At 47.5% G+C, this 22284-nt stretch overlaps 8 protein-coding genes across 8 annotated transcripts; 3 read left to right on the top strand and 5 right to left on the bottom strand.

Annotated features, from left to right (window-relative positions):
* Positions 1–319: 319 nt before the first annotated feature.
* On the bottom strand, positions 320–4369 carry GIQ15_02573 (uncharacterized protein; the record flags this gene model as incomplete). The annotated part of the gene is made up of 3 exons (XM_033549990.1): positions 320–1485; positions 1545–3671; positions 3733–4369. The coding sequence occupies 3 exons, from the start codon at positions 4367–4369 to the stop codon at positions 320–322; spliced, it is 3930 nt and encodes a 1309-aa protein (XP_033407151.1).
* Positions 4370–4740: 371 nt separating this feature from the next.
* GIQ15_02572 (DNA repair protein RAD51) lies at positions 4741–5994 on the bottom strand (the record flags this gene model as incomplete). Its single annotated transcript, XM_033549989.1, has 4 exons — positions 4741–5555; positions 5614–5681; positions 5765–5844; positions 5908–5994. 4 exons carry the CDS (start codon positions 5992–5994, stop codon positions 4741–4743), a joined length of 1050 nt encoding a protein of 349 aa, XP_033407150.1.
* Positions 5995–6331: 337 nt separating this feature from the next.
* GIQ15_02571 (porphobilinogen deaminase) lies at positions 6332–6901 on the bottom strand (the record flags this gene model as incomplete). The annotated part of the gene is made up of 1 exon (XM_033549988.1): positions 6332–6901. One exon carries the CDS (start codon positions 6899–6901, stop codon positions 6332–6334), a length of 570 nt encoding a protein of 189 aa, XP_033407149.1.
* A 306-nt stretch (positions 6902–7207) lies between these two features.
* On the bottom strand, positions 7208–8170 carry GIQ15_02570 (uncharacterized protein; the record flags this gene model as incomplete). The annotated part of the gene is made up of 4 exons (XM_033549987.1): positions 7208–7437; positions 7495–7984; positions 8044–8061; positions 8126–8170. 4 exons carry the CDS (start codon positions 8168–8170, stop codon positions 7208–7210), a joined length of 783 nt encoding a protein of 260 aa, XP_033407148.1.
* Positions 8171–11296: 3126 nt separating this feature from the next.
* GIQ15_02569 (uncharacterized protein) lies at positions 11297–12287 on the top strand (the record flags this gene model as incomplete). Its single annotated transcript, XM_033549986.1, has 4 exons — positions 11297–11465; positions 11622–11650; positions 11737–11865; positions 11934–12287. 4 exons carry the CDS (start codon positions 11297–11299, stop codon positions 12285–12287), a joined length of 681 nt encoding a protein of 226 aa, XP_033407147.1.
* A 417-nt stretch (positions 12288–12704) lies between these two features.
* Positions 12705–14745, top strand: GIQ15_02568 (puf family RNA-binding protein; the record flags this gene model as incomplete). The annotated part of the gene is made up of 2 exons (XM_033549985.1): positions 12705–12984; positions 13043–14745. 2 exons carry the CDS (start codon positions 12705–12707, stop codon positions 14743–14745), a joined length of 1983 nt encoding a protein of 660 aa, XP_033407146.1.
* An 844-nt stretch (positions 14746–15589) lies between these two features.
* On the top strand, positions 15590–18455 carry GIQ15_02567 (uncharacterized protein; the record flags this gene model as incomplete). The annotated part of the gene is made up of 4 exons (XM_033549984.1): positions 15590–16360; positions 16429–17665; positions 17804–17908; positions 17968–18455. The coding sequence occupies 4 exons, from the start codon at positions 15590–15592 to the stop codon at positions 18453–18455; spliced, it is 2601 nt and encodes an 866-aa protein (XP_033407145.1).
* Positions 18456–21026: 2571 nt separating this feature from the next.
* GIQ15_02566 (uncharacterized protein) lies at positions 21027–22034 on the bottom strand (the record flags this gene model as incomplete). The annotated part of the gene is made up of 2 exons (XM_033549983.1): positions 21027–21690; positions 21763–22034. 2 exons carry the CDS (start codon positions 22032–22034, stop codon positions 21027–21029), a joined length of 936 nt encoding a protein of 311 aa, XP_033407144.1.
* Between the last annotated feature and the right edge of the window lie 250 nt (positions 22035–22284).

Raw genomic sequence — 22284 nt, 5'->3', positions numbered from 1 at the left:
TTTCGGGTTGGGCTACCTCTACCCCTAGGTATTGATTTCGGCTTTCTTCCATGTCTGGTGGTGATTAAGTTTAGAATGGCTGGTTTATGAACAGAATTATTTGGATATATACATAGACAGGACATGGTGGTGACGACGACGATGATGATCTTTGCTCTAGAAGCAGCATCGTCGAGGCTTATATAAAATCTTTAATGAATAATTTGATATCGTTAAATTGATCGAGGCAGACGCTTAACATCTAAGGAGTATGCTAAAACCCAAATTGCTTAAACCGCCTATCCCGCATTGATAAAAACACTATTTAACACCAGTATTATCATACACCAGCCATTTCCAAATCCTCCACCGCGCCAAATTCCCAATCCCCGCTTCGAATTCTGCTTACCCGATCCAGTTCGCTCTGATATTCCTTTCGCAGATCCTCTAGCGTTACAACGATGCGCTTTGCATGGCTGATCTTGATGTCTGAAGATGACCGTGATAAACTTGACTTATGACGATGGTTTGTAGGGGAATCGGGCGAAACCAAGCTGCGGTTGTCGGAGTTTTGTGAGAAGGGATTCCTTATTGAGGAATTCGATGTGGTAAATGGATCTTCGATGCTATTACTTGGCTTATGTAGGACCGGACTGATGCTCTCACGTCGGTTTCCTTTGGGATCATATTGCTCGACCACAATATATGCCTCGTTCTTCTCCATACACGCAAGCAAGTTGATGAGAGACAAGAGTTCATTTCGCAGTTCCCTACTCTCAATGTCATCCTCGATTAGATCATTGGAAGCATCCTCGGGTGTAAAGAACTTCACTTTCGATGTCGCCGGACGGTCACGTAGATCTCTTAGCCGGCTGACTGTTTGGTACGAAATCTCTGCAGCTCCACGGATATCGTTGCGTGCAATTCGGTAGGCTTTCAAGACGCGATGATACTCTGGCGTGTTTTCAGATCCTTGCCAGCCAATCAGGGGTACCGCTTGGTTGAAAGAAGGTCCCAAGGGTGACTGTTTGCTTGCCAGAGACGCCAGAATATCATCCACATGTGAGCACAGATGTGGAGTTAGGGACAATGGGAGGCGGAGGACCTTCTGCAGACCTGCTGTTCCAGATCCGTATGCTGTTAGGATTGTGGTAGTGAGGGATGTTAGTGCGGATTTCTGCAACGCCAGATCTGTGTACCTAGCAAGTGCCGAGTAGGCATCGTCGAAACGGCATGTTTTCAGAGATGCGTGAAATAATCGGGAGAGTAAATCACTTCGAAGATTCTTATGCTCGAGATCGGTTTCATTTTTCTTTGGGCTGGATCCCAGCGCTTGCAGTGATAGATTGGCGAAGTCTGCGACATGAACAAATGCTCGGGAAAGCTCGAAAAGACTGACAACGTGCTGGAAGTATCTTGGAAGGCCATTGTAGAAGCTATCAACAGACACGATATCGAGAAGATTTGAGGACATTTCGTGGAGGTTTCCAACGGGTTTCCCATAAGCTAAGATTAATATAAGAGTTAGTGAATGCCTGTTGTGGTCACGATTAGCAAAGACTTACAAAGAAGATAGGCAGCTTTTCGGAAGTAAATCGCTGCTGTATCAAAATCGGATTTTGCCAAGTATAGCCGTCCCTTGACGTAGGTTGCCCAGGCGGTATTTGGTTGGAAACGGAGGAAATCAGAGGCAAGGTCAAGGTTATCGGAGGCAAGCAGATCGCATTGGATGTACACCAAAACGTTAGGGAAGGATACTTCTCCTTGTCTTGTAACCCAGGATATGACATCCCGAATCTGTTGCGTCATTGCATACATTTGCGGTACGCCGGAGGCTGGTTGAGGCTTGATATGAATTGCGAATAGATCTTCTAGAATGGTGCAGCATTGGTTCCCTGCAATAGCTCTTTGGCCTGGCCGGATAGAACTAGACTCGGCCTGGCCCTTCTTCTGACGATATCGCACATTTGTCCCTAGCCATATCATCAACTCATACTCTTTCAGTAATTCGATCAATGTACTGAAGACCATGGCTCCGTCGAATCGAATATTCTCAGCCTCGAGGTTCACCTCAGTCTCGACGAAAACAGCAAATAGTAGTAGATCATGGATGATTTGCCTGCTCTGGATGAGGACCTCGAGGGTACCTTGAGTTGTTGCGTGGCGCCCAAAGGCAGTGGACTGGAGCTCTGAATCCTTCCCCGGGAAGCCCAAAGGTAACGTGTCAACCACGGCAAAAAATATTTCGTTGGTGAGACCTTTATATCCAATTGATTCCTCAATATTTGCACAGCCGGCTTCAAATAATTCTTCGGTGATGAGATCCGCAAAACCACAGTTGCTATGGAATGCTTCAACTCTCTCCGCGGCGGAAAGGGAAGGCTCCGCAAAGATCTCGTTATCCAAAGCAGTGCGGCATGTCTCGGTAAGATCTGCTGGGAATAGTTTTCGAAATGCCATAGCGACATTAGCGAGACTTGCAGACTTGCCAGGTTGATCTCCTAATTCACGGGGTAGATTCCTATGCGGCCAACAAGATTCAAGGACATCAATATTTTGGCCTAAAGCGCTTCCGTCGTTGTGTAAAATGAGCTCAGTGCTATTGCACTCGCGAATTAGAGCTGATCCGCCGCTGAATATCAACCATGGAAGATCACAGGATGCATCATAGGCCAGACTAATTGCTTCTTGCGTTTTCTTGTTGATGTCCTCGACAATCTGCCAGAATTGCTGCCATCTTGCTTCCAAGTCTTTATAATATTTCGTGAAGTCCATTTCAGCATCAGGGAGTTGTCGTAGGGTTACAGATTGCATTATTGTTGTGGAGACATCCTGTTGTAGTGATGGTGAGGATAAATTGCTGTTCGTCGACCGGGTGTGTTTTAGTTTCATTGCATCTTGATAAATAGCCAAGGCAGTCCTAATGATCTCAGTCGAGTACCTTTCAGGCGCGAAAAGATACTCAATCCACTTCTCTTGCGTATCTGTGACATCGGATCGTATAGGGTTAGGAGGTGCATTGTTTCCGGGGAATGTGAAGGCAGTCATGGTCCAGTTGTTATTCCACACCTTGGCTATATCAACCAAATCGAAGTGGATGCTGTAAAGTCGGTAAGAGTTGTGACTTTTCCAGAGGACCCATAACGCCATATTTCTACCCTCGTCCATGGATTTGATTTGGAAATCAACCACGTTCCAGAAAACGCTTCCAGAGGGGTCAGGATCAGCTGGTTGGAGTTTCGTATCCGGGAAAAGGTCTTCGATCACCAATTGGCTTGTAATTCCACCTCCCACAGCCCAAAACTTGAACTGACCGTCGTCCTGGGGAGAGTATGTTACAACATAGTACATATTACCCTCCGTTGCCCTTTCAGCGTTAAAAACTCGAATAAATGCCGACTCGTCCGGGTTTAAGGTCAGGGGCGCCGCATCTTGTGACTGGCCAGTTCGGTTCAACAAGTCTTTCGATGCAACGAGCTTTTGGCTTGCTAAGTTCCAGACTTTCAATGAATGGTTCAACCCAACCACAAACACAAACGCCTGGTCAGAGGTTGTCGCAACAGCGTTAGGCGTATTAGGATCGAGTGACCGGCCGTCATATTGCACTGCTTGATCGCCGTTCCATTTAACAAGCCCGCGCAAAGAAAAGCTCCACGTCTTTTCATCGAATGTAACTGGGAACCAGTGAGAACCTACAGGATAATCATTAGCTATACCCCCAATGTACAAGTTATCGCATATATGGGTGCATACCATCGTCACCAACTTTCCTCGTCAAACGTAAAAGCGCTCCACTGTCAAGAGAAATAAACAGCTCGTGAGGAGAGGCAGCATATAGCCGGTGCGGAAACGAGAATCCCAGCGGCGCCGGACTGCACGTCTTACACCAATCGCTTATGTTCTCATCTATAAATTCTGGTTTCCGGAAGAATTCTGGCCTCAAAGTGAAGGTGTATAGCTGCTTCGATCTGAGCATAACAAAAACGCTCAGCGCTTCATGTCCCTCCAAGTCCGCCAGAGCTACGCCATGAGGCACGATGGCATCGTCGAATTCCAGCCGAATAGCAACATTCGCTTCATGATGGTCTTGCGAGCTCTTTGTCAAATCCACAACTCTCAGCTCGAGGCAGGTGTTGTCTTCGATGACACGCCAGAAGAAGCATCGAGGATAGGTTTTTCGCTTGCGGAAGTAGATAGAGCTCTGACAGGTCAGGTATCGCTTTGCGAACGCGTCTTCGTCTCGGATGGCATCGTCGTGGGCGTTCAGGGAGGTCGCTGTCGAGATTCGGGTCCGTTGTTGAGCTCCATGCGACTTGACTGTGACCGTCACGGCGGGGTGCGGTGTGTTTGGCCCGATATCGACCTTCGTTCCCCTGTGTGAGATCAACATCTTCTTTACAATGAGCGATAGATCTGACCCATCCGTAGGAAGGCTAGGAGTGGGAGAGATGGTGGTGTGGGCATGCTCAGTATGTAGATGATGTCCCAAGGTCAATTATTTTCAAAGCTTCAGTTTTAGCGCGTTAACTAATACAAACCCCGTATTTACATACATGGTATTGCTTACACCGCAAGGGGTCTATCTACAACACAGCCAAACATATATCCTCGTTAATCATATTTGTATTCTATCATTGCATAATATATAATGTAGGGAAGGGAGTCATGGTTAAATGCATATTAAGAGAGACGTCAATTCCCTAAACGCCGAGCTAAATGAGTAAAATCGTCGGAAAGATCGAGAGCGGAGGAGGAGGGTATCTATGAATCCTTCTCTAGATCTTTCGGGCTAGGGTCGCCAATCCCATCTTCGTTAATGGCGAACAAACAGTCGCTCTCCGGCAGACACGGGCTATCGTAAATCTTGCAAATCCTAGTCTCTCCTCGTCCTTTCTTTAAACTCAATCTCGTCGTGCTTGCATGTGCAATAATGTTACCCCCAATGGGCTTTTTAGGGTCAGGATTGTACATGGAACTTGGCCCGCCATCGACTTGCGCAACGACCTGGTTAGTGATGACAACTGCGACGCCGAATTCATCGGCAAGACGCTGCAGGGTACGCATGAAACGGGCAAGGTGGTTTTGCCTTGATGATAGCTCTCCACGGCCACTGAAGTCAGTCCTATAGAGTGATGTGGCGGAGTCGACGATCAGCAGAGAGAATCGCGTTTCACACATCATCTGGGATGCCTGGTTGAGTAGTTGAAGCTGGTGGTCGGAGTTGTATGCACGGGCATATGCAACATTATCTAGCACCTCCTCGCCCACAAGCCCGTACCGCTGGGCCACGGCTAACAGGCGCACTGGTCGGAAAGTACCCTCCGTATCAATATAGAGACATTTGCCTTCCCCGCCGCCCATGTCGAAGGGCAGTTGGCATGTAACAGCAAGGGTATGACAGATCTGACTTTTCCCTGTCCTGAATTCGCCAAAGAGTTCTGTAATCGATCCCGTCTCGATACCACCGGCAAGAAGTGTGTCAAGTTGTTTAGAGCCAGTAGTAATACATATTAGGTCCGCTCGACGTGAGTGCATTTCTGTAGCAGTCGTGAATCCCATGGGTACGATTTTGGCCGCTATTAAGAAATATCAGCGTTAATATCCTGCGCAAAAGGTGGTATAGCAGATGTATACCTTCAGTCAGTATTTTTGTCGCCTTTTGCTCTGAAATTCCCTTGATCTGTTCCAGCATTCGCTTTGGTCTAGGGTAGAGTTAGCCGGGAACGATATAAACGCCCGGTGAGTGGTTTCGGCTTCAACAAGAGCGGAAAGGCGGGATGAATACGTATATGCTACCGCCTCTACGGTATGAAATCCTCCATCGGTGATTAATTTGATATCTCGAGCGGTGAGGCCGCCAACTCCCTAATTTGCACAACCAATATTAGTACCACTAAAGCAGGGAGAGAACGACACAGGGAGACCAACCTCGAGGGCAGAGAGAGGCGTGGGTGCACCGGGTCCAGGAAGCCCATTCTCCTCCATGTCGGCCTGCGAAACCTCTTCTGCGGTCATCTTAGTGGTTAAGTCGTTCGCTTGATGTCGCGTCTGAGACACGTGTCGAGTGCTCTAGCAAGATAGATTCTGTATAGCTAGAAAGGCAAGTAATAAATGAGAAGAACTGGTAAAACAAGACAACTAGAATCATACAACAGGATACGAAGGAGAAAGCTGTTTAGGCGTGTGTGTTCTGCTGTTGAAGTCGAAGTCGAAGTCGAAGTGGGAGGCACGACGCGTGTTCACGTGATGTAAATAGGAAAAGGCCTCCATCTACAACAAACACACTATACACTCTACATCATAAGTCTATAACAAGTCTATAACAAGTCTACAACAAGTCTACGGAGTATTCTCAGTCCTTGGACGGCCTGTTCGTGTTGATATCCTCTAGGATGGCACTAATAGCAGCATTTACCAGCCTGGCAACCAATTCCTGTCCTAGAGCTGCTGCCTTGTCAAGACTATCTTCAACGCTCTGAGAACCATCAAGGCTGACAACTATTGCTCTCATCCTCAGACAATCCTTTAGCTCACCAGGCCACTCTGTCTCGACTCCGATCGGGACACTACAGCCTCCTTCAAGTGTACACATCAGAACCCGCTCGGCGAGACAAGCCAGGCTAGATTTGTGGTCTGCCAACTGATTCAGCAAGTCCAGGGTTTTGGTATCACCTTTACGGACCTCGAGACCAAGTGCTCTCTGGCCGACCGCGTGCAAAATATCACCGTCCCTGGAACCCTTGCGCTGGGTGATACGGTTGCCGAGTCTAACACGCTCGAGACCACATACAGACAGTATGATGCAGGTATACTCACTTTCCGGATTATCAAGCTTGGCCAGGCGAGTTTCCACATTCCCTCGCACGTTGGCAAAGCGTAGATGGGGGAATAGAAGGCGAAGTTGCGCGGCAATTCGCAGCATAGTGGATGACGACTTTTTATAAACAATAAAAACTCACGGACGGCTCACGTCACAATCGTATGTTCAACAGACTGCAGCCTTGCCTAGTAGATATCCGTTCGATATTGTGTCCGTCGTACGCAAGGCTATAAATATTCTATTCAAGAGGAAGAACTTTCGTGGACAATATTATATTTTCATCTCTTTATGCAAACGCGCCAAAAAATCAAATTTTTCTTAGGTATCATCACGGTCGTAAAATGAGAACTGGCTCTGGTAACATGCATGTATCAATCGTTGCGTCGTGCTCATAAAGTCCTGCCGTTCTTATTCTAGGCCTGTCCGTGGGACTGCTTGGTGCCTCCAGGATCCTCCCAGCTGGCCAGTCTCGGCTACATGGGACTGCCTGTGGCTGTGCAGTGCTCGTAGGTGGTCTTCATCGCCGTCTACTGGGATATGGCTAGTAGACTGGTTTCTCGAGTGAGGGAGGATGGCGCGGCTGCTAGTAGATACAGCCCTTGACTCGGTTCGTCGTGTCTGTTCAATATTCTCGTTCTCTGCATGATTCGGTCAGTACTTCATCATCTGCTAGTTCTCCGCCTTGGTGTACATACCAAGGTATTCTAGCGGTGATGACCGATGACTGATCCCATCTGAAACTGCCGTGCTAGACGAGCCCGAACTATCCTTTTTCCCTACGTTTTCCGGCTCTCCAGCTGCCACACTATGTTCATTTGCTTCAACAAATATCTCTTCTTCTCCGTTGTCTGGATATATCGATCCCGCTGCTCCCGGACTTTCTTCCCGAGAAACAGCTACGGGCCCAAGACTCAAGTTGCTGCACGCAGGACTAGCTGGCCTAGTACCCTCAGGAGTAGCAGCGGGTATCGGACTCGCGTGGGGGGTATTGGTCCTGGAAACCCAGATTCCCTCGATTTCGATTCCACTCTCGAGGGCCCGAGATCCAAAGGGGATGAGATCAAGATCCTTCGTGCCAACGGTCTCTTCCTCCCGGCTTCTCTTCAGTGCTTCTGCCGCTCCGATCTTTTTTATCCTCCAGCTGTTGTAGATATGTACACCTGTGCCGTATAGCAAGACCAGGGTCTGATATGAAATGTTAGAAAGACCTGAAAACGAGACAAACCGTTTGGAGTCAAGCTTACAATGAGGCAGCCAAGGACCTATGTTCCGTATGTCAATATCTCGATATATGTACCAGTCGTGGCTGTGCCCGGGTCAACTTACGAAGCACATCTGCTCCCATAGCTCCCAGTCTGTCCAGAACCCCATCGTGTGCGAGTGATAGATATAGAGCCGTCCGTTTATTTACTTGAACATGAAAGACAAATCCACCCAGAGAGCTCGAGTAAGGAAAAAGGCCCAACTTGTAGAGTGAGAGCACACTCTGAGAATCGATGTCTCTGTGTTTGCGCCACCGAGAGGCGTTGTTAGTGAGTAGCGAGAAGTAGGTCGTCACTGCCTCTGGTATATAGCGGGCTGGCACTTGGGGGGTCGCAGTAAATCCGAGCTGAGAGCAGCAAAGTAGCGACTGATGAGATCTACTCCGTAAGTATATCCTCTAGAGAGCCAGGGCTCGACGTTTAAGCACTCCCACGCAGACGTGGTGGAACAAAGCGATCCGGTCGCAGGGAAAAAAACTAATTGTGTACAAAGTACACGCGCAGCACGTTATAAACGGGGAGAAAAGATATATATTTAGTTTTTTCCTCGACGGGAGAGAAAAGGGGCATAAGTGTGTTTAACATGCGTGTTTAACAGCGTAGTATCCGCCGCTGGCGACTGTTTCATTCCGAGAATGCAACGAGCCACCACCGACGAGCCAGCGGCGGCCGTGGCAGCTAATGTGAGACATGCGATAGACATGGCTCTTTGCTTTTGATGGCCTGCAGAAGCGGCGTGTAGATCAGGGATCTCGTATCGGTCGATTCGATCTGATGCTGACACCTGGCATGCATGTACTAGCAGCCAGTTATAGAACCGCGTTCTATACATAGTGATATAATTGATTAACTGATTCTAGTTCAGCACAGCGGCGTACATCATGAACAAAAGAATACAGCTCTCCCTCAGATAGTCGACATGTTGCAAAATTCAAAGACAACCTCCCGAGCTCCCTTGTTGACTCCATATCAAGTCTTCCACCAACTTGGCTATCTTTATGTCTGTTTACCGACCATCCTTTGCTGGGTTAAGGCGAGCCCCCTTACCTAGCTCTAGTAAGGGACCTTTACGGTCGGTCTCGTTCCTCTCTAGACAAGAAGAAGATCAGAATCCAGATTATGACCCTAAAAAATACTATCCAGCTCGTGTTGGAGAGACCATAGCTAAGTGTTGAACGGAGATTCGGTGTAATACTGCCTGATCGTACGAAACACGTTAGTCAACTACGCCGTTTCATTAAATATCAGTGTCAGCTCTCCATCATCGAACAAATGCTACGCCCGGCGTTTTAACGCCTGTTTCAGCTGTAGCTGGCATCTCCGCGATGGCAAGATACATGGCCGTATGAGGAACATAAATAGGAGCTCAATATCGTGTATTTAGATGATCAGTGCTTGATAGATTGAAATCTCATAGATTGCTCCAGACCCACCTGACCAATCAAATCAATCAAATATCTCGTATCTCAGACTAAGCGATACTCCATCATCTCAAAACTCGGCTGGGGCTCCAATTCTACAGTCTGGTTGGCAAGGGACACAAACCGGTCAGTTCAGCCATTCATTTAATGGACTGTTGAATAACATTGTCAAAGCTGGATCTGGCAGCCAAATAGATATGTGACCTTAAAGATCACGAACTGTGGTGAAGGAGAACGAAAATCTGCTCATGAAGAAGCAGAAATATCACAACATATCTCTCAAGTGCGGTCGAGTCATGAAGGTCGGGCATATGTTCGATTAGTCGAAGAGTCCTTTGAGATCCAAAGCTCGCTAGGAGACCATGTCTGCTTGGTATTCGAACCGCTACGGGAGCCACTCTGGGTTTTGGGCAGACATCTGGGAAGTGTCGGTGTACCACTTGCAGTATTGAAGCCGTTTCTGAAAGTGTTTTTCGAAGGCCTGGATTTCCTCCATTCAGAGTGCCATGTTATACATACAGGTGGGATATGCCTCACTGCTCTATTCCTGATATCTCCTTTCCTCTAATTAGAGACGAAAAGACCTCAAAGCGGATAACTTCCTCGTGGGATTCGAAGACTCTACAGTTCTTGAGAGCTACGTCCGTCAGCAGGAAGGCAATCCCGCCCCATTTAAAGTCAACGATGGCCGTCCTATATTTCAATCTCGACCTGATTTTGGGCCCTTAATTAAGGGGTAGGGCTCGCTAGGATCAGCGACTTCAGCACCGCTGTGTTTGGAAACGTTCCTGTCCCTCACAACCATGATATTCAACCTCTGCCATTCTGCGCGCCGGAAATCCTTCTGAAGGCAACATGGACGTATAGTACGGATATATGGAATGCGGGAACAATGGTAGGATCTTGACGAAACCACCCACGCATGGTGCTAATAATTTTTCAAAGCTATGGGAACTTCTTGCAGAAGATGCTCTTTTTGATGGCTGAGACCCCAGGGACAACTCATATTCCCGAGAAGCACACATAGGCCAGATGATACGACTGCTCGGCCCACCTCCTCCCCGGCTATTGGAAAGAGCTGATGAGCGTGTATGCTCACAGCTATTTTCTAGTCAAGGTGAGATTATAACAAACCATTAATCAAATTCAATCTGCTGAATATATTATATCACCCAGGCCAATTCAGATTCCCGCATTTGATACCGTCAGAGGATTTTCATTTGTCGAATCGTACACCATCTCTACATGGAGAAGACAAACGACTCTTTCTTGAATTTGCGCGGAAGATGCTTCAATGGGAGCCCAAACAACGCTCAACCGCGAAAGAACTTAAGAATGACCCCTGGTTGGATTTTAAAGCTTGAACTGATCGCCTGTATGGTTAAACGAAGGAATACTTGTGAAGGATGTCGTTGTTCCTCTGAGAGGCCGACAGGATATATTTAAGTTCATTTTGAATCTTCGTTATTTTCATGCTAAGGTTCGACTTTTCTATCGAACAATATAGCTAATTGAATAGAATTGGTAGAGAGATCAAGATAGAAAGTAGTAATTCGTGCTAGATCCTTTTTTCTAGTACTTGTATACGGTAGGCTGGGCGAGTAAGCCTAGGACCGAGATATGAACCGTGGATCAGAGGCCATGGCGGACCCCAGCTTGCCCCCGATCATGTGTGGCTGGCTTCGTATATCAGATCTCGATCTTGCTTCCGATGTCATAGCCGGATTCTCGACCCAGACGCTGCCGGAATAAGCACTCACTCTCGCCTTCGTTCTGCAGTACTTAAGCGGTATACTTCATACCATTCGTTGACCATGCCGCCATTCCGTAACCTGTTCCCTAAACGCCCAGCCGTTAACGTGGAAGAAGCACACGATGAGCCGCCTCAACGACTGTCCACAGACAGCCCGTCACGGAGCTCGCGGCCTTCGTTAACTCTCGGGAGGAGTAACATTGAGGAACCCAATGAATATAAAATGAGCGGTAAAGCTACTACCATACGCTATCCTGAATTCCGGTTCATCCGGAGAGATACACTCACCCATGGGCTGGACACCTCCCCTGATACAAGCCTGTTGAAAGCAGGACATGAACCTTGGTTACCCCATAAGTATGACTGACAGTTGGTTTGGTTTGCAGTCGTGAGCGACAATGGAGTCTATCTCCCGGTATGAGCACCAATGGCATTTTCTCTCCCACTCTATTCTCGTCAATGAACGATATATAGTATATACTGACTGATACCGCGCATTAGCCCTCGCCCACGGAGAAGAAGAGCTATTGGCAGAGACCATCGTCTCGGAAAGCCAGCCGAAACCTCCTTGACGAGAATGAACCCTTTTCTATCTCTCGGGAGTCGTTTGATTCCTATCGCCGCTCATTTGTATGGCCACACGACCACCGTCTTGACCTGAACCCGGATAGCTGACTATATATCAATTGCGTACGCAGGATATATCCGCTCGATCACCCGTGAGCCAACACTCCGATACCGCTGCGTCACGCACTTCCCTCGACTCTCGTTTGTCCCGGACCTGCCCACGTTCAATTGCGAGTGGCACCTCTCTTGAGCCTCCCAACTCCAGCGACAGGGATGAGGTAGAAGACCCCTTTGAGGACGTCTCTTTGACTGATGACTCGAGGCCGAAAAAGCGTGGGTTCTTCTCTCGTTTTGGTGATTCGCCGGCCGGCTCGCAGACAACGCAGGGCAAATCATCCTCTTCGCACAACTTCCATTTCCCGGGGAGACGGCGAGACCAGGTCGGCCAAGGCGCGGAACTCGCAAGCATGGATCAGGATAAATGAAGTCCCAAATGATAATGATATATGTCGGGTTACCTATCTGTTAGCAGGCTTCATGTTACGTGTGTTAACGATCCACACCAGGAGCAGGCGCGATTGTGCATTCCCCAGGGTTACCTGTGGTTGGTATATCCCCTCGATCGGCCGACCTACTCTTTGCCCTTCGCCTAGGCAGCCAGCTGTACAATGTCGCTTCTTGGAGTTTCGGTGCTTCTTTTTCTGTATGAATTTTGTGACTGAAATATACATGTCACGTGGAAGTAACAGATAGCTTAGTCATCCACCACTTAGTGCAAACAATGCAAATACAGAAAACTTCGGCGCAAGAAACATTTGATAAAAAAAAAAACTAAAGAAGCGAGCGATATCAAGATTCTCGATGCAGCTCGGTTTTTAACGAACAAGGCTGAATTATACAAGATGGCTGGGGTTAAGCGCAGAGCCGATGCCACGGAAGCGTCCAACAGCAAAAGGACCAAGTCAAAATCCTCGTCAAAGTCGGTTGAAGCTAAGGGAAAGGCGAAAGCTGGCTATGCCAAAGCTTCTAAGGTAACTGAGGTGGAGAGCGACGAGGATATGTTTGATGAAGAGGATGAAGAGGATGAGGAGGAACCCAGCAATGAATCCGATCTCAGCCACTCGGAGAAGGAAGATACCCATTCTGGAAAGGATAATACTACAAACGGCGATTCCGAAAATAGTATGAAGCCATTCCCTACGTTGCTGTTATATGGAGCTCTAACAATTGCGTTGTACAGAATTAAGCACATCCAGAGAATCACACGCAAAGCAAAAAGCGCTTGCACAAGAGCGCAAAGCAGCCAGACCCAACGCCGACGCCATTGCCCGCACAAAGAAGATTTGGGAAAGACTACGACGAAAATCCCATGTCCCCCGGGAAGAGCGCAAGAAGCTCGTTACCGAATTATATGCTATTATCACGGGCCGTGTGAAGGAATTCGTTTTTAAGCATGACTCTGTCCGAGTTATCCAGACGGCGCTTAAATACGCTAACCTGGAACAGCGGAAGAATATCGCCGTGGAATTGAAGGGCGATTACCGGAGTTTGGCAGAGAGCAAGTACGCGAAGTTCTTGCTTGGCAAGTTGCTTGTACATGGCGATGCAGAAATTCGGGACTTGATCATTCCAGAGTTCTACGGCCATGTGAAGAGACTTGTTAGGCATCCAGAGGCCTCGTGGATTCTGGACGATATTTACCGAACCGTGGCTACTCCCTTGCAGAAATACAAGCTACTCCGAGAATGGTATGGGATGGAGTTTGTCCTTATGAAGGATGACATTAGTGATGAAATTTTGTCGCTGCCACAGATCTTGGAGAAAAGCCCGGAGAAGCGTGCGCCGGTGCTACAGCACCTTCACGGGATGATTAACCAACTTATCCAAAAGAAGACTACCGGATTCACTATGCTTCATGATGCCATGTTGCAATATTTCTTGAGCACCAAGCCAGGAAGCACCGAGGCGAACGAGTTCATAGAACTTCTCAAGGGAGATGAAGAGGGAGACCTGGCTAAGAATCTGGCTTTCACCAAGTCTGGTGCACGGCTGATGTGTCTCGCGTTGGCGTACTCGAATGCCAAAGACCGAAAGCTATTGCTTCGAATGTACCGTGACACCGTGAAGCTGATGTCCGGTGATGTACATGGCCATACCATTCTCCTGGTCGCATACGAAGTCGTCGATGATACAAAGTTGACGCACAAGCTACTCTTGACTGAGCTGCTTACCCAGGACGATCTCGTCCCACGAACTAATGACCAGCTAGCCCGCATCCCCTTGCTCTATTCGTTTGCCGGAAACAAAAACGGATGGCTGATCACCGACACAGACCGTCAAATCCTCGATGAAGTAATTGAGATTAGGTCGCAAACATCCAAGAAGGATCCTGAAGTCCGGCGAGGTGAACTCATCGCCGCCGCATCCCCAGCTCTCCTCGAATGCATCGCTGCAAACGCAGCTGCCCTTGCAGAAACCAGCTTTGGAGCTCGGTTCATTACAGAGGTCCTTTTCGACAGCACCGGCGACAAGGCCGCCGCGCTTGAGGCTGTTGCTGCACTTGGGGAATCCGAGGGCGACGTCCTAAAGTCTCCAAACGCAGGCCGAATGTTGAAAGCTCTCGTTCAAGGCGGTCGATTCAATAACTTTACAAAGAAAGTAGAGCCAGTGCAGCCTCCGCTGAACTTCAACTCGCTTCTATACAACCACATCAAAGACAACGTGAAGTCGTGGGCAACGGAATGGAATCCCTTCGTGGTAGTTGCGCTGCTAGAGTCCGAGGGCTTCGAGAAGAGAGACGAGCTCATTGCAACGTTGAAGAAGAGCAAAAAACAACTGACGGAGCTTGCATCTGCAGGTTCGAAGAAGCCGAAGGGTGAAGGCGAGGAGAAGCGCGACCCTGCGAGCAGCGCTGCAAAGCTGCTCCTGGAGAAAATTGCATGATTAGATGCTGCACAATGTCAATATATGTTTGATCTGTCATACTTTTGAGCGATGGTGCTCCGTATACTATTTGAATCCCCCATGTTCGCCCGGGGCTGACCCAGGGCATAAACATACCATGTTCCGCCTCCACAAAAAGCAAATATACGGGAGGGAAAAAATTAATAAAACTGGATTTAAAAAAAACCAAGGCAAACAGACGTCATATTCGCCTGAGAAGACGCATAATCATCTCATGGCAAAAGCTGGCCTGAAACGAATAAACATATATAGAGTACGCCACTGCATGGAGTAAGAATGCGATAGTTAGTGCTCGAAAGCAAGCTAAGCCCTACTACTTGCTTTAAGCTTGTTTTTTTTTTTCTCTCTCATGTAGCTACACCGGATGTGCTGGGCAGTCTTCCGCTGCCTGACTTGCCATCCCAGCCGGGCGTCCCGTCTGCGTCCCTTCAATGATATAATATCCCTTTCTTCTATACGAGCGTCCTTCGAGTTTTTCTTCCCCTGAGCAACCTAACCGCAAACTCAATTTCCCAGTGGCAAACAAGACAAACATGCAACTTGCTCCCTGTCAATATATCTAATATAACCAACTCGCCCCCTTGTTCAACGGAGGAATAAATCACAGTGCGACCAACACCTCCCAGGACCCTTTTGATTCTCTGGCGCTGAAGGCCGGTTTGGCTGCCTCTGGCGTAGGGACTTGTCGGTTGTCTGCCGGGTTGCTCCTGGATGAGCCGCGCCGCGCGCGAGGGCTCGCAATATCGCTCGAAACCGCTAGGTTAGATCTAGATACAGTGGTGGATGCGCCTGAGAATGCGCCGTTGACGAAGACCAGCTAGCCATGCCGACTCCAGCGTTCTCCAGCATGGCACCGACCAGCTATAATGATAAATCGGCCCTGAACCGCTCTATGATTGCTCCCTCGCCCACACTGACGAACCCGGACATGATACTCCCTTACGGCAGAGAACGAGAGACATCTACGCCCTCGCCCCCTTTTGAAGCTCTCCAGCGAGCGGCGGAGCACTCCAGAATGCTTGCTAGCAGTTATTCGCCCATGCGTCAGCGCAGTACATCCGTCTCGACCACCACATCCTTCGATCAAAGTTCCTCGGGACATGACGAATCGAGATACCACTATGCTGAGAGCTCAAAGGAGGGATCGCCGCAGGTGGTGAATTCTAGTATGGGGAACGGATTTACGCGAACCCAGTTTTCAGAGATAGAGAATACGTTAAGGTCCCATTCTAGACGGCCAAGTAGGAACAACAACAGTGTGGACAGTCTTGTAGATTCCGGCTCGGGACTCATTGCGAGTGACGGGATATCCAAGCGGCATTCGAAGCTCAAAGAACTACAAGACCTGCCGGAGGACTTCTTTGAACATGAAAAGGCGCAATTAGAGGAAGAACAGGCTGCGCATGCAGGCGCAGACGACCTGAGTGCGGTGATTTTTGAGCCAGAACATCGAATACTTCCAATGGGCGCAATTGCGGAGGAGGATGAAGAAGACGACGAAAAGGCTGATAAGACTGGAAACGACGACGGAAACGACAGTGATGATATTGACGAGCTTACATCTATGCTAGAGAACGCAAAGCTAAGGCTTACGGTATGTTGCAACACTGCATTTTAATCCAGTAGAGACACAATCTTCTAACGTGAAAACTATTCATCTAGCATATGGAAGGCAACCTCAACCGTGCGCGCACTTCATTCCGCATGACTCCGTCACCCTCGCCGTCTTTAAATCGCGCTTTTGCCAACCCCGGCGGATCCTATAAACCGCTTGCTAAGGGGGAGAGACGCGCTCAGACATCCCTTGCAGGCGCATTACTACGTCAAAGGGCTCACCAAGGCATATCTGGCAACACATCATCGCATATAAGAGGACAGAGTGATCTATACTCGCCGTCGTCGCAAGCCCAGCACCGACTATCCGGAACGAAGGGGCAATTCCGATCATATAGTGCCCTGGGTTCCACAAGTGCTTCCGGATATAGGAATGAATTTTTCTCTTCTATGGAAGAGCAATATGACGATAAGGAGTCGAATGTGGAAACTGGATCTCCGATCCATGAAATTTCTGTCGACAGGCCAAGGTCGCAAACTCCTTCTTCTTCCTCGCGGACCCCGTCTATAGTTAATGGACAGTCACGATCCTCGCCCTTACACGACGGTGATATCAAGAGCTCGCCCGCTTTATCAAAGTCTCCGCCATTGATTAATAAACCTACCTCTGATAGCCGATCTATCACCCCACCATCGCCTGCTAACTCACAGCTGCAAATGCTCGGCTTGCAGGGCCAAGTGGACGGCTTAAGATCAAAACTTTCTACCCTCAAAGAAAGGACTCAGGAAGAATCAATACGAAGGCGTAGCCAGCAGAGCTTGCGTACGCCTAGTCCATTTACCGTGGCTGACCAGAGCTATGCGAATCCCCTAGAATACCAAAGGCAATCATCATATCCGGAAACGCTTTCTACTCCGAAGTATGACAAACCCCAATCTCCACCTACACGCAATGAAGAAATACATGACATTCCTTGCAAACCATCTCCACCCCAGTCAGTTGAGGAGAAAAAGATTGTGGAGGCCCAGGAATCGGGAAAGCGGGAGTCTATCCGAGAGCCTATCCAGGAGTCCGTCGAGAAGATAGATGACAGTGAATCCGAATATTTTGAGTATTCGGATGATGGATCTGAACATTCTGATAATGCGGATATCGATAGACAAGCGCTTGCCGAGATACTACGGGAACCATTAGATAGCCCCGGTGGGACTCTCGACCAGGAGCTTTTGGAAGAGTTTCCTGCTGTCCCAGCGGCTCAAGAAACAATTCGCCATGAGGATCGAATCGATGCCTTTGACTATGAACACTTTATTCTCCACAGTGCATTAGGGACTTACTCGGGTGGTATGACTCGCCCGGAGAGCTTTTGCTCGGTTGAATCAGTCGAAACCACACGCCCATCTAGCCAAGCAGATGGCCGCCAAACACCAAAAAGTAGACCCTCACTTGCAAGGGTAACTAGCAACGATTCAATCTCAACAGAGGCCACTTTCGCCACAGCAACCGAAGGGGAAGATGACTATCGTGATGTGACTTCGCCAAATGGCCATGAAACTTTCTGGGATGGAGAACAACCTACCACTCGCAGTAAGAAACCCCACAAGCTGTTTGTTACTGTCCACCAAATATTAACAGTCGCGTCATAGATAAATCTCGCCATTATACTGAAGATTCTCTAACAATTCCTCCCTATCAATATAACAACAACTCTCCCGCCTACTCAAGTACGCAATCTGTCTCATCCACGCCCCGTGCCTCCGTGGTGCAAGGGAACGTAACAAATGAACAAAACGCTGCTTTATTAGCCTCGATTTCCGAACTTCAAAAAGCTGCAGCTACTCCACCAACTCCTAGCCTACTTGTCAGGTCTCTCATATCCTCAGCAGCTAATGAAAATGCCAGCAACGAGTCTGGAATGTACTCTCCGCACAGTGGAACCCTAAACGATGCTGATGCCGAACTTGTGGAAGCCGTCATCCAAAGCCTAGGCAACGTGAGCCTTGAGCTCCTTCGAGCTTCAACTACTGACCTCAAGTCCGCTATCGATAATCGAATTGTGACCATCCTACGGCGCAGATTAGAGGCTGCCCGAAGAGTCTTAGACGGCCTAGCGCCGTTGGAGGCCAATTCCTAACCCTTTCTTTCTGGATACCATATTTTTTATACATTGCGGCGTGGCTGAATGATTTTCTTTTGTTAAAATACCAAAGAGTTACTGCATTCATTTCCTTGACATTTACTATATCCCCCGTTTTCTGGCCTTTTTCTTTCTGGTTGGAAATATTAGTTGAAATTTCCCTGTTTTATACCTCCACAATCCTCCCGTTTATTCCCCTTTCTAGCCTCCAGTTAAGAATATATTATATATGAACACAAGACTGGTTAAAGCGCTATATATCTTATAGTATTGTAAGCAATAAAGTAGATCATCGTAGTACATAGGAAATTCAACTTTTCGCATGAGCAAATCTATATTCTTATATAGCATACAAGTTAGTCCGGTTTTCTAAGTATTGATATTGTTTGATTGGGTGTTTATTAAGAGTCGTGGCATAGAAAAATAATTAATTGGAGTTAGTTACAGCTACGTACGAGTTTCTTATTAAACTAGGGGTTAGAAAGGCTCCTCGGAGCAACAGGGCCTATTCAAACTTAATGAAGATAAAAGCATAAGTGTGATAGCAAGTCATGGATATGTAAAGATATCAGATATATATAACAAACATAGAAAATCTGTGGTTAAATGAGTGTGGGGAGAGAGAAAACGCGGACATCATATATATGAAGCAAACATAGAAAATCTATGGTTAAATGAGTGTGGGGGGAGAAGAAACATGCAAGTACAACATGGACTCAGATCATAGGAAAAGGGGCAAGTGAGAGACAAGTGTAAGAACAAACATAGACTCAGATCATAGAAAACGAGTGTGGGGAGTAGTGTGATAAGCTCCCCAAGAGTAGCATACCAAAGGCATCCAATGGGTGATAGACTGGCCAGATATCATTAGATTGTTATTTCTTATAATACCCTGGCACCCAGAGTGCTAATGACACGATATATTGTCATCATGGTGATGGAGGTGGGGTTAGGTAGCTCTTGCATCCAGGGCAGAGTCCCCGGGGATTTTTAGGAACTCGACGGAGCCCAAATGGGCAAGGGTCGTGCTCGCAGATTATATATCCACTGCGGACCGTGTGGCCACACCCACGGTATGTACTGATTGTAACGGCACACATGGTAGATCTATATCTAGGTTAGTAAAATATTTCATTGTTGCTTAGAGGTTCTTCTAAACAACAAGACTAGAAATCAGCCAACCTTTATTCTTGAGTTAGAGGGTAGCGGTATATATTTTGATATTGTTCGTTGAGATGTTGATTTTTGCCAAATTGGGATGAATGACTTCGATAGAGTGTATAATGGAAGGCTTGAATATCACAAGTGTTCGGGAGAATAAAAACTATCCTTTAAATGTTTGTGTAGTTGCTATGGAGGCTTGGGGCTGTAGGAGCTGATGGTAATGCTTTGAGGGAGTTGGATATTCATTCATTACAGGTGAGTTGAGCCAGTTTATATAGCACGATATATCATAGAACCCAAAGGAAACCACTCACTTTCTACTGTATCTATCTTTGGTGTGATGGCTGTCCATGTGCCAAATAACAGGCAGCACCGGGCTTATCCAGTACTCGAGATGATCATATGAGACTATACAGCCACACAAGGTATATGAATGAGGTTGACAAGATGATACGCCGCATCGGATAATGAGTACAATATCATTCAATCGGCAGGCAGCACTCTTGATCGTCTGCCCTTGATAATCATAAGACTATACAGCCACACCGATATAAACAGGGCGAACAGGGCGAACAGGGTGTATAGCATGGCGATAGCATGTAGTCATTCTGTCAAACAGACAGAGCAGGCAGCACTCTTGATCGACTGCCATCGATCATATGTGGCATAGTACAGTCGTGCTATGTGTATGTATGACGCAAAAGAGAGGCGGTGCGGAGAACGTGGAATAGTGGGATATTGTCGTTCTACCAGAGTAACAGGGTATCTGACAGCGCTCTTGCTGCCTAAAACTAGCATGAAAATCTTCCGTGACCGCCGGCCGGAGTTGCATTGAATAATTCCCAGTAATGGGGCTTTGCTGGTAGAGTGGAATCAATGGGGTATCATTGATCTGCCCAACTTGGAAGACCGCCTTGGGTGAGCATCAAAGTAATATGAGGCAGATAAACAGGCACATCAAGCTCTTTAATGAGTCGATGGCTCGCTGCTGGTGTATGTATCGAGGGTGATATGGGTATAAAGACGCGCTTGGTGAGAAGTTTCAAGATGTTTTGGGGGCGACTTGGTCCGTGTGCTGACTAAGCATAAACACGGGTACTCCCGCAACTGTAACGGAGATAAACATTTGCATATATAGATAGAGAGAAATGACCACATTGTGTTCTGTTTGCCTCGGAGCATATATTCTTCTTTCTATTCCCCCCCTATAACATTGTCTTGATCAGAGAAACTAGCTAGGTGTGAATTCTTGTATATATAGAAAATTTTGGAAAACGATCATCTTTAGGGAACTCAGATTCCTGATAGTGGGTGGTTAAGAACTTCGTGACGCGTGAAGTACAAGGATCCGCACTATAGACTGTCAGTATATCAAGGAAAATAAATAGAGTATAACTAGAGGACTTACCAGACTTGTCCCTTATGTTTCCATTCCCGGGAATAATCCCAAAGAATCATAGCGGGCTGCGCGATGTCTGCGATTATCTCCTTTACTGGCGCATCGGCAGCGCATGAAATTATCAAAGTAGTATCGTCAACCTCAAGGAAACCTTCTGGGTCATTAAGGGTATTGATTCCGTACTCTGCAAGTACCTCAGAGTCAACGGGTGTGTACTCAGGATCCTGCGCAAAGCACTGGATGGCTCTGTCACTTCCAGTTAAGTGGCTTAGGCTCTTCTGCAAAGTAAGTATCAGAGCATGCTGCGCCGTTGAAGCGTCCCAGCAGTCCTTTTCCATCTCACCATCTGGGTTCCTTATAAATCGGAAGGTGATATTTGCACATGCAAATGCAATAATCTTGGTGATCTTTAAGTCAGGATGAAATGTCATCTTGCTTAATGTTGACTGCAAATTCAGGCAGGTTTCGCTCGACTCCCACTGCTCTAGGGCTTCCTTAAAGGCACCTTTAACAAGCTCACTAGACGGGATACGGGCTACCGGTTCCTTTGTAATTCTGTCTCGTAGGGTGTCTGTATGGTAAATACGCAGGCTGCAGTACGCATGATCCTCTTCCTGTATAAACTTTTGAAGATAGTCCGACGATGCATAAAAGATTATAGGCTTGACTCTACAAATCACCGTAATTGTATATAAGCTGCTAAACATTGTATTATTGGGGGTGGTAGAGCTGTAGACATACATAACTCGTTCGAGGTGCTCGGGCAGCTCGTCATCTCGCGCCTCGACCTCGTCGACCCAGACGTCAAATTCGGCAATAACGCCATCAAGGCCCCTTACTGATATCGTCTGCCCCTGTCCCAAATCCCCTTTCAGCTGTTGATAGACCTCCCGGATGGCGGCTTTCGTAAAGAACGGGACCCCTTCATCGTACATTGCCCGGATGTTTGACCTTATCTTGTCAGCATTCGGGCTCACTGTGAAATGGCGAGCATCCTCCAGGCCTAAGTCCATTCTCCTTAATTTAGCTAATGTTGAATGGGCAAGGAATGACTATAGGTGATAGGCCGTGGAAGATACGCTGTGAGAGAGACGATCGGGCTGCTTGGTTGTGTTGTGTTTCCTGTTCCTTCACGGGGCGGGACAAACCTCGGCCCCGCCTTATCTAACTAACAAAATAACTATCTAACGGATGTCTTTTCTTTTGCTACCGCCCATTAATAACAAAATAGTCAATAAGGTAGTAATTACTTTAATAAATCAA

The sequence above is a fragment of the Arthroderma uncinatum genome (assembly GCF_011692745.1).
Source record: "Arthroderma uncinatum strain CBS 119779 chromosome Unknown scaffold2, whole genome shotgun sequence".
NCBI classification, from domain to species: Eukaryota; Fungi; Ascomycota; class Eurotiomycetes; order Onygenales; family Arthrodermataceae; genus Arthroderma; species Arthroderma uncinatum.
The sequence above is the reverse complement of the archived record's forward strand: the minus strand, read 5'-3'. Positions and strand labels throughout refer to the sequence as shown.